The sequence below is a fragment of the Lactuca saligna genome, chromosome 1, assembly GCF_052625555.1.
Source record: "Lactuca saligna cultivar CGN05327 chromosome 1, ASM5262555v1, whole genome shotgun sequence".
Taxonomy (NCBI): domain Eukaryota; kingdom Viridiplantae; phylum Streptophyta; class Magnoliopsida; order Asterales; family Asteraceae; genus Lactuca; species Lactuca saligna.
In genome coordinates, this window is record NC_136417.1 from 34202239 (window position 1) to 34214207 (window position 11969).

The 11969-nt window shown below is 33.8% G+C and overlaps 1 protein-coding gene across 1 annotated transcript; it reads left to right on the forward strand.

The window, feature by feature from the left end:
* Positions 1-7288: 7288 nt before the first annotated feature.
* Positions 7289-11143, forward strand: LOC145032242 (phospholipase D alpha 1-like). Its single transcript, XM_078980994.1, has 4 exons — positions 7289-7440; positions 8544-8612; positions 8683-10546; positions 10628-11143. The coding sequence occupies exons 1-4, from the start codon at positions 7348-7350 to the stop codon at positions 11059-11061; spliced, it is 2460 nt and encodes an 819-aa protein (XP_078837120.1). The 5' UTR covers positions 7289-7347; the 3' UTR covers positions 11062-11143.
* Positions 11144-11969: the final 826 nt, after the last annotated feature.

An 11969-nucleotide genomic window follows, 5' to 3' on the forward strand; every position in this document is an offset into this window, starting at 1 on the left:
TATACTATGGGAAGCACATGACTCATGCTTGGATCAGGGAAAGTCACAAGGTTACCAAGAAGCCAATAATTGAGTCTGTTTTATTCAAGCATGTCGTTACCATCATTTCGGTAATGACTAAGAAGATTGTTGTTATTCTGACCCTAGTGGTCATATCAAATTGAGTCTAAATACGATGAGTATGTTACGTGGTTCAGAGAACCAAGTTCGATGTAGCATCTAACTTAAACCAAAAGATTGAAATGAAAGCTAACCCAAGGCGATCAGTAGAAGTATCGCGATGATTGTTAAAGAAGTTGGTAGCTAGAAATGCTACATATTGAAATGTGATTGTATCACATTAGAACATGAAGGAAGGTATACTCTGTTTTGGAGTTCGACTGTAAGAGACCTAAGTCTAAAGCATTGCAACATACGATGATAAGTCATTAGAATATGACACATAGATCCATAGTAGTAATAAAACAACTTATCTCAAGTTCATATCAAGTAAGGATCGAGATTGTGACTTGAAGGTCATAATTTGGAGTCTAGCCTGAGGTAGAGAGCAGTTGCACGATCGAGTACTGCTTATAGTCAATGAGTCTAAGAGATAAACTTGAAGGAATATAGAAGTTATAATTATTACCTAGGATGAAGAGATGATGTATGGAGTCATTACATGAGCCCTATTTCGTTGATGATTCTGGGACGTAATCATCTTAAGGGGGAGATAATTGTAACGCCCGTAGATCCGAGCTAGTCAATTTAAAGGTAATAGGGGTCGAAAATGACTTTTCGACAAAAGATTATTTAGAATAAATAATCTTAACCAAGTTGTAGAATATGTCACAAGGTTTTCGTACATATATAGATCGTCGAAATCCGAGTTATAACAAAGAAGTTATGACCCGTCGAAGTTTCGCGATGGAACCGGCACGGCACCGGGAAGCGTAAATAGTGATTTTACGATGGAGGAATTTTTAGCCTTAGTGATCTAAACAAAAGTCGTAGAATATGTTAAACCGAGAAAATCCATAAAAAGAACGCCCAAATCTGACTTCGTATGAAGAAATTATGATTTTTCTAAGATTCGGCTTAACATTGCACGACCCGAAACTCGAATTTTAGTTCGAGCAGTTTTTGGCTTACGTGACTTAAATGAGAGTTGAAGATATCATTAGTAGAAACTTAACAATAAAAAGACAGACGAAAACAGAGTCCGTTTGAAGGAGTTACGAATTCTTCGCGGTCATTTAATAGTCTAAACGCCTCGTACTATTAAATTTAAGATCGGTCGAGAATTAGCCAACAGAGTCAAAATGAAAGTTGAAGATATTATTTTTACCTACGTGTGGATATAAATAACGTCAAAAACGGAGGTCGTATGTGAAAGTTACGGATTTTAGAAGTCAAAAGTGTGATGTGCGAAAATGGGTGATGTGGCACAATCTTGGCCATTGCTTTCTCCCCAAGTCTTGCCACTAGATGGTGACATGTGGCACCAAGTTCATCCATTTTCACCCTATAAATAGAACCTCTCACACCCTCATTTTCTTCACACCTTTCTCATTCTTTCTTCTCTTTACTCTCTCTCTCTCTCTAGAACCTCTCTCTAGCCTCGAAACCCCCCGAAAAGCCTAGGGAACCTCCCTAGCACGAGTCGGAAGCCCCTGAGGGCTCGACGGCTCCGAGAAGAAGAGCTTTTCCGCACGGGAATGCTACTCCAAGCAAAGCCTGGTTTTCTATAAAACCCGTTGTAAGTGAGCTACGCCTAGGCTATTTTTAATATAGCTTTTATTTAATTATATTAACGTTATTAAGAACATATAATAAGTAATTGGGCTATTATTATGGGTTATATAAGTATTATTTAACGGTTATATAATAGTAATAATAGCTAGACTATTAATTAGTCTTGGTGAATAATAGACTAAACTCTAGTGGTAATAATACTAGGTTTCGTCGAAGGAAATTATTTTTTTTCAAGAAGTGAAGCGCTGTCTGAGTTCGGAATCACCACCTTTTCAAGTGAGTGCATAGTTACTTTCAGCTTACACATAGATATGAAGTATTTTGTATAAATTACGTGCTATGTGTGCATATTATCTGAGTACTTGTTATCTATGCTAAATGAACGATTTTATACATGTTTTAAATGATTTAAACTGTATATGTATTTTATATCTACGATAATGTTTGGGTAAACATGGGTAGATATAATAGATGGAATATGAGTTGAATGATGAGTTGAGAGGTGTTATAGACCACGAGGTGAGGGTGAGAGGTGGACGATGTGAGAAGCCTTTTTCCCAAATGATGCCCCCGTCATTCAGCAGAGTATGGATGACAACCACGGACTATTCTAGACAGTCCAGTGGAACACTAGTAGGCTCGCAACCTGTAGGTGTTGTGAACGATGTGTTCACCCGGTGTACTCTAAACCGTGGTGATCATACAGACTTGATGCCTAAACCCTGGTGATCATGCAGACTTGATGCCTAAACCTTGGTGATCATGCAGACTTGATGCCTAAATCTTGGCGACTATGCAGACTTAGTGCCCGTTGTGTAAACTGTGGCAACAATGGACTTTATGCCGATTCCTTTGGATGATCCTTAGGAATGAATGAACGAGGAATAGTTGATTCTTAGGGTAGATCCTTAAGATTAAAGAAGATAATAGGGATGGGTAATTGGGTTGATTGTTTGATTGTTTAAACATAATAATTATATTATTGTGGGTTGAAATCCCTATGTACTCACCAGGTTTCCCAACCTAACCCACTCAGTTTATTTTTATCACAGGTGTTAATATGAAGTCACATTACACTGAGAGATTAAGGAGATATAGATCACTAGTGATAATGAATGTAAGTTCTGTTTATGCTTATGTTTTTGTATTAACGATGACATCCCAAATGTTTTAAAATGAATAAAAATACATTTCTTCAGAAATGATTTGATAACGTATTTATCATAATTTACTGGGAACAAATTACGCAACATTTTTATTAAAAGAAGTACTCTGATTTTTATAAAACATAAACAAAATCGTTCTTTTCTGGCCGTGAAAAATGCGGATGTCACATTTTACAAGGACTATCAGAAGGTGAAGGTGGGGGTACTTTCAGAATAACCAGATACGATTCATTCCATAAGGGACTGCCAAGTGGTGTCATAATTTCATGTGGTACTGAAGATAATGATGAACCAGTTGATTGTTTTCCCTTTGCTACTTCTTTCTTCAATTTCCTTGCAGTTCGCTCGATTTCTGGATCAAAAACTAATATGTGTACCTCAATGAAAATTATGAGCATAAAACTATTAGAAAGCATTGTGTCCCTGACAATGGCGCCAAATTGTTAAGACCGATTTTCGCACCCGATTTAAATAAATAAAATTTATCACTGCTGGTTGCACTAAAAATATAGCACATGAAAGCAGTGTCAAATCCTTAGGGACACAGCCTAAAGTTCAATGTCTTTTTGCATCAGACACATTCTAGTTAAAACAAAAATATAAAAGGGGGATTTCAAATTAACTAAAAAAAACTAAAATTTGTAGTGATATTAAATTAAACGAAAATCAATATTAAAAACGATTTTACTTATGCTGCGACTTTCCTAATCATGCAGTTATTTCAGGCCTGGTTATTCAGAATGTGTTCTATTTATCATGGTACTGAGAAAAACTAACAAACTCTAGTATAATATCTTTTACCTAAACTAGTTAATCAAAACAAACTCTTTGAATTAACCATAACTTTTTAATGTTGAATTAAACATGCTTTTTATTAAATCATAAAAGTGCATTAAGTTTCGTGTAAAATTCCCAACAATACCCAATACTTCTCACAAGCTCAAAAGCGTAAAAATATTATTGTTACAGTTTATATCAGAGTTAAATCCCAACACAGAACCAATATGATATTTGTTACTTTTTACCGGTTGACAAGAACAATTACGGATTCTAACAACTTATTAACTAGAATGATAAAAACCCTAGCTAGGTGATTAGATTAACAAGAATTTAAAACCAAACATTCATTAAACTCAAAACTGAAAAATCTAGATAGAAAGACAAAATGAAAATCAGATCTGATAACTGATCACATGAAAAGTACTAGTCTATGTAGAACTGAAAACTAAAGTTTAGCCAGACATGGCTAAAAACAAAAGTAAACTAGATAAAAGAAACATTTACTGATCAATCTTCTAAACTAAATGTGTGAGATGATTCACAGACTTCAGATCTTCAAAAGTCACTGAAAGATATCAGAAACTGCCTTCAGAAGTTGTTTTCGTTGTCTGGAACCGTCTCCCCTTTACATCTGATTACGAGGGTTGTATTTATACTCAAGTTGGAAGCTTCCGGAGAAAGAAACTAGTAACATGTGATCGAAGGTAAGTCCTATGTGATGTTAGGATTCCTTAAAAACGCGTATCAGGACGATTTAAGGACGTACATTGTTGTTATGGGCTTTTTGGGACAACATACGGTCGCATGTACATGCATATGCGATCGCAGGTTTGGACTTTTCACTTCAAATGATTTCCAGACAACTTAATTTGACCCTAGGAAGCTTTGTGGCAAATATGCAATCGTAGGACAAACATGTTATCATACTTGCAATCACATTTTTGGGCTATTTAATCGCAAAATTTCCCTTTTTCACAATTATGAAAGTTGTCCCAAATTGTTTCTAGTTTTCATAACATTTAAATCTCATCAATCGGAGTTACGGTTTATGAGATATGGTCAAAATACTGACAGGGGGTCAAAGCTGCTAGCAACATTCTTTAGCTTCAGATTGTAGTTTCTATCTTCGTGTGATCAATTCAATCGAAAGTTTCTTGAACAAAACATATTCCAAGCATTCATCAACATCTTCTTTCAGTTCCAACTCTATTTTAAGCTCCAAACACGCATCCAGTTGCTCCCAAAGTACTGTTTCACTCAAACTATCTGAAAATGACATAAGAAACGAGCAATACGAGAATTCTAACAAAATACATGAGCTGAAAATTATATAAATAAATGACATGTAAATGTAAAAAATATGATGCTAAATGATAATAAAAACTACCCTAAAAGATGCATAAAATAACATCTATCAATGACCCAAAGCATCGTTCAACAATTTATTGTGTTTTCTATCGGCGGTTTTTGACCCGTCTCGGTTTCAAAACAACCTAGTTTTTTCGGGACAAGTATCGCAAAAGTTCGAGTTTTTTCCAGTTTAAATTATTTGGGACCGGTTTAGGTCTTTTTTTAGTCTGATATCGTTTTCTTTGCGTACGTCTCTTTTGGTTTGGCTTCGGTATTTTTTGGTTTTGAATTTTCTAATATGTAATCAACACCAAAATGATAAATTAAGATTTACTAATAATGATACATTAAAATTTAATTAAAAAAAGAACGAATAAGTTGGGTAATTTGTGATTAAAAATATGTAACTAACACAAATAGTATGTATATAAATTTTGGTTTCCGGTCTTTTTGGTCTTTTTTGAGATCGTTCTAGGTCGATCTTAGGTCTATCTCCGAAAAATCTGTTCTTTTTTTGGTCTCATTTTAAAACAGTTTGGTCTCACTCTTCTTCTTTCAAGACGAGTCCAATACCGGGTTTTTTGTTCATGTATAGTGCTTTTGTATTGAAAAATATTTTGGTCCTTTCATTGCCTCTTTGGGGCCATAGTTACAGAAAATCAACAACCAATGTCCATCAACATGCCCCAAAGTTACAGAAAATCAACAACCAATGTCCATCAACATGGGGGTCTACATGGCTCAATACTTTTTGGGACTTAATATTTTTTATTTTATATATATATATATATATATATATATATATATATATATATATATATATATATATATATATATATATATATATATATTAGCCGTTTATCCGCTCCAAACGACGGGTGTGACAATGGTGGTTGAATGTTGAAAGATGAATTAAACCCTAGAAATGGAAACGTCGGCGATATATATCCAAGATTTGTGAATAGAAATTGCGGGATTTGGGGAAATACGGAGATAAGGAATGAACCGGGTCAAAATAGCCTAAGAATAGGGGATAAGAGACTTAACATTTTCAACTGCTGACCATATGTACTCTACTCTTTTTGTAATGCATAAATTGATTGTACAAATGCATTGTATGTTTGTACGACTTAAAATTCAGCATTTGACCAAAAATGCTTTATAAGGTAATTTATATATATATATATATATATATATATATATATATATATATATATATATATAGGTTCGACCACCTATATTTTGTGAGACCGTGAGACGTATTTTTTATTTATTTATTATTTTTTTTTTTTTTTTTTTTTTTAGTTAATTCATGTTCCGAAAATAATATTTAAAAAAAGAATTTTTTGATTTTTCCATTTATTTTGCATTTTAAAATTATTTTTAGAATGTGTACAGCGTAATATTCTATTTAGAATATTTCACGTATTTTTCAAAAAAAATAGAATTTTTTTTATTTATTTTTTATTTTTTTTAGTTAATTCAAGTTCCGAAAATAATATTTAAAAAAAGAATTTTTAGATTTTTTCATTTATTTTGCATTTTAAAATTATTTTTTAGAATATGTCAGTGTAATATTCTATTTAGAATATTTCACGTATTTTTCGAAAAAAAAAACGGAATTTTTTTAATTTTTTTTTATATTTTTTTTATAATTTTTTTAGTTAATTCAAGTTCCGAAAATAATATTTAAAAAAAGAATTTTTGGATTTTTCTATTTTTTTGCATTTTAAAATTATTTTTAGATTTTGGTCTTACGGTCTTACAAAATTAGAATGGTTTCAAATGAACCTGAACCTATATATATATATATATATATATATATATATATATATATATATATATATATATATATATATATATATATATATATATATATATATCATTTAAAAAAAATTATTATACAAATAAATTTTTTTTTTACTATTCCTGGACATTTAAGGATATTTAAATCCTTATGATAGGTTTGACCATTAATACATGCATGGTGTATGTATAGGGTTCATAATCGCAACACATAAAAATACAAGGGTATATATGAAATGTTTGTAAAGACAAAAGCTTAGATCCAAGTACATCCATGCATGAAGGTTTGTGGGGTTTTAAGTAATGAAACACTTTCTCAAAAAGATATCTCTTTCTTCTGAATCAACAAAAGGAATCATTCATTGGCACATTGCATAAATACAACTCCATGTTCTCTTTCTTATAGTCTCATTTCCTAAGGTTTGTTTCATTATATTCATTTTGTACGACATCCAATGCATGATGTACATAGAGTGCCTTTTCTAACAATTGCTTCTTTTACAGACGACAAATGGCTCCACATCTGCTCCACGGGACGATTCATGCTACCATTTTTGAGGTCGATAGGTTACATAATGGATGGGATCTTAGAGTTTGTTTCAAGGTAGGTGGTTCTTCATATATTTATTGTTTTAATCCGTTATTTTTGTATTACAATAATTATAAAAATCATAACTTATAATTCTTCTTAAAAAAACAAACATAAAAACGGAACTCAGGATTGCAATATAAAAGATTTTGAAACTAATACATGAAATAATAAGTTAAATATTGAATATTAATACGGTTAGGTGTGCATTTATGCAATAGCATTTTACCTTTGATCAACTTATACAACAAAATAGTTTTGTACAAAATATGCAACCATGTCTACTTAATTTTAGAACCAAAATAATGTTTCATTTATGCAATAATGTTTCATTTTATAAACTTTTAATCGTGAATCGGGTGTTATATAATGGTTATTTATGCAATAATGTTTCATTTTATTAATAACCAGACGTGTTTGCACAACAATAAAATTATGAGCTTCAAATATTGACAAATAATTCAAAAATGTAAGTATACCGATATCATGAAATACTAACTTTTATATTAAATTAAATAAAACATTAAAATTGTAGACCTATATGATAAGATAAATATATATTAAAACTATATTTGGTTAGGTCTTACATTTAACATCATATTTAAATTAACAAATTAAATATAAACAATTTAAAAGCTATAATATTAAAAATATAATATTTCACATCCAACAACATATCTCTATTAATAATGGAATTATATTAAATTAAAAATTAAGAGTCGACATTACAGAAATTACGATAAAGGAGTTTACATATTAAACAATCAAATTAATATGATTTTCAAAAACATTTTATCTTGACATATGGTCTCTTTTGTTAAATATGGATAAGGTTTTTATAAATTTATACTAACACCGATTAAATAACAACAGCGTTTTAACCGATATAATAAAAAATGAAACTTGTTTATGTAATAAATTGCATCTTTGGGAAAACTCTGTTACATTGATACATATTTAACCCATATTTATATCAGATAAAAAGGTGAATTTGATTATTTGTGTCTTTCGCTTTTTATATGTTTTAACCCATATTTATATAAGATAAAAAGGTAAATTTGATTGTTTGTGTTTTTTCATTCCCTTTTTTTATGTTTTTCTTATTTCTTTCCATGGAGCCAACAAGTCAAAGAAAAGGGAAAAAGTTTTTAGCTCAAGTGAAGAGAATGGTACTTTGTAGCCCCCAGGTAAATCAATCAACATTTAGAAATTAAATATTTGTACATATAATCTAACGTTTTGTAAAAATTCTATCAGATTGTGGGCTCTAAACTCTATGCAACAGTCGACCTAGAAAAGGCAAGAGCTGCAAGGACCAGGATAATCGAGAACGAAGCATCCAATCCTCGTTGGTTCGAGTCTTTTCACATATACTGCGCACATAACGTGTCAAACATTATATTCACAGTCAAAGACGAGAATCCCGTGGGTGCAATTCTGATTGGACGAGCTTACCTTCCGGTCGAGGAGGTCGTCAACGAGTTCGAAGTGAACCGATGGCTTGAAATATTAGACGAAGATCATAACCCAATACAAGGACGTTCGAGGATTCATGTGAAGGTGAAATATGTTAGTGTCGCGAGAGATAGCCATTGGTCACAAGGTATTAAAAGTTCTACATTTGGAGGAATACCCTACACCTTTTTTAGGCAAAGAGAAGGTTGTGAAGTAACTTTGTACCCCGATGCACATATACTAGATGATAACATTACATCTTACTTAGAATCTGAAGGGTATTACAAGCCCCAAAGATGTTGGGAGGATATTTTTGATGCGATTAGTAATGCCAAACATTTGATTTATATAACCGGGTGGTCCGTGTACACAAAAATCTTGTTGGTTCGCGATCCAAGTAGGCCGAAACCGGGTGGGGACGTCACGTTAGGTGAGTTACTGAAGAGAAAAGCCGAGGATGGGGTAAATGTATTGATGCTTGTTTGGGATGATAGAACTTCGGTTGAGGCTCTGAAAAAAGATGGATTAATGGCGACACATGATCAAGAAACGGGAGACTTTTTTCGCAACACTAAGGTTCATTGTGTTTTATGCCCTCGCGAACCCGATGACAAGAATAGTTATGTGCAAGGGATTCAAGTCGCGACCATGTTTACTCATCATCAGAAAACCATCATTGTAGATAGCGACATTCCTGGGGAAGCGTCGGGAATGAGGCGGATTGTAGGGTTTGTTGGCGGTATTGATCTTTGTGACGGTCGGTATGATTCTCGGAATCACTCATTATTTCGGACACTAAAAGACATACATCATGACGATTTCCACCAACCGAATTTTTCGGGAGCCTCGATTGCAAAAGGTGGGCCGAGGGAACCGTGGCATGACATACACTGCAAACTTGAAGGACCGATCGCGTGGGACGTGTTGTATAATTTCGAACAAAGATGGATTAAACAAATTGGAAGCCAATTTCTTTTTACATTACCTGAGCTTGACGAGTTCATAACTCACCCCGCCCCAATTCGTCCATCTGAAGACCAGTACACATGGAATGTCCAATTGTTCCGGTCGATCGACGATGGTGCGGTGTCAGGGTTCCCACAAAAACCCGAGGAAGCATCTATGGCGGGCCTAGTTACCGGTAAAGATAATGTGATTGATCGTAGCATTCAAGATGCGTATATTAACGCGATACGTCGTGCTAAAAACTTCATCTACATCGAAAACCAATATTTTTTGGGGAGCTCATATGGTTGGAAACCGAGCAATGAGTTCAAAATTGAGGACATCGGGGCTTTGCATCTCATACCAAAGGAGCTTTCACTTAAAATCATTAGTAAAATTAGGGCAAATGAGAGGTTTGCCGTGTACATAGTGATCCCAATGTGGCCTGAAGGGATTCCAGAAAGCGGATCTGTTCAGGCCATATTAGACTGGCAAAGAAGAACAATAGAAATGATGTATAAAGACATCGCCACCGAACTTCTAGCAAAAAATATTCAATCGGATCCTAGGGATTACTTGACATTCTTTTGCCTCGGCAACCGTGAGACGAAAAAGTTCGGCGAGTATGAACCGGTGGAGAAGCCCGAACCAGATTCCGATTATAGCAGAGCGCAAGAATCTCGACGGTTTATGATCTATGTTCATGCAAAAATGATGATCGGTAAGTACATTGTCTATTTCTCTGAGAAAAAAAATACGAATTCACTTTTATAACTTTTTTTTTCTTGTGATTTGATTAAAGTTGATGACGAATATATAATTATTGGTTCGGCTAACATCAATCAAAGATCAATGGACGGGGCTAGGGACACTGAGATTGCGATTGGTGGCTACCAACCGAATCAAATAGCCACACAGTGGCCAGCTAGGGGTGCGATCTATGGCTTTCGAATGGCATTGTGGTTAGAACATCTTTATTACATAGATGACTCGTTTCGCCATCCAGAAAGCTTGGAATGCATTCGGAAAGTAAATGGAATTGCGGATGAGAATTGGAATTTGTATTCCAGTCCAGAGATAGTTCAAGATCTTCCAGGCCATTTACTTCGGTATCCATTGGCTATCTCCGAAGTCGGAGATGTTACGGCTTTACCAGAGTTCGATTTCTTCCCGGACACCAAAGCACGTGTACTGGGGACGAGATCCGTGGGTCTTCCTCCTATTCTTACCACTTGAAGTGGCTCGGTGTAACAAAATATTTGCGATTTAAGGAATCTTAGATATGATTTATGATGAATTTGAACGTTTATCCTTTTAATTTGTGTACTTTTCATTACTAATCTATACTTCTTATCACCATAAGGCATTGTTATCACCAAATTTCCGCTATAAAGGCAGATAAAGTGGGAGATTACAGTGATTTAAGATTATATCTAAAAGTTCAAGTTGTTCAAACTGTTAGGCTGGAGGGAGTGGTTCCACCGAAACCGTCTTCCTCCCCCACCACGTAAGCGTCATGTCACTTTTTACCACCAAGTGTGGTTTCTTGCCACACCAAGGGTGTGATGCCACAGTTTTACTTTTTTTTTTTTTTTTTTTTTTGTTAACTATTTTAATTTAATAAAACTTATTTTTTTTAATAAAAAAACATAATTCTAAAAACATAATATTTCATTAATTAAAACTACAAATACCATACATTACTTAATTAAAAAAAAAACCTAAAAATTTAGAAAAACAAAGTAGAAACATAAAACCTACAACTTAAAAAAAACATACAAGAAACCATTAAAAACTTGAAAAAAAAAACTAAAAATTAGCCACGATTGATGTAACGGTTTTTCACTTCCTCCTTCATCACCAAAACCACTTCAAGCTCGGCCCTGGTCATATTCGACGTGTCCATCGCTAGTATTCGCATGTCGCTCTCCCTTTGTTTCCGAAGCTCTCTTTCAGAAGCAATTTTCAAAATCTTGTCCATTCTGTCTTTTATACCCTTCATGTCGGTTCCCATTTCTTTCAAATCATCTGAATCCGACGCTTTGTCTTTGCTTTTGCTTTTTGATTTGTCTCTTCCCAATGGTCGGGAAGGTGGTGAAAATGGAACAGGTTCATCTTCGTTCAGGTCAAATTGAACACGAGCA

Coding starts and splice junctions, on each gene's coding strand:
- LOC145032242 (XM_078980994.1), top strand. CDS start 7,348: ATGGCTCCACATCTGCTCCACGGGACGATTCATGCTACCATTTTTGAG. Junction 7,441..8,543: donor ATCTTAGAGTTTGTTTCAAG/GTAGGTGGTTCT, acceptor CTTTCCATGGAG/CCAACAAGTCAAAGAAAAGG. Junction 10,547..10,627: donor TCATGCAAAAATGATGATCG/GTAAGTACATTG, acceptor ATTTGATTAAAG/TTGATGACGAATATATAATT.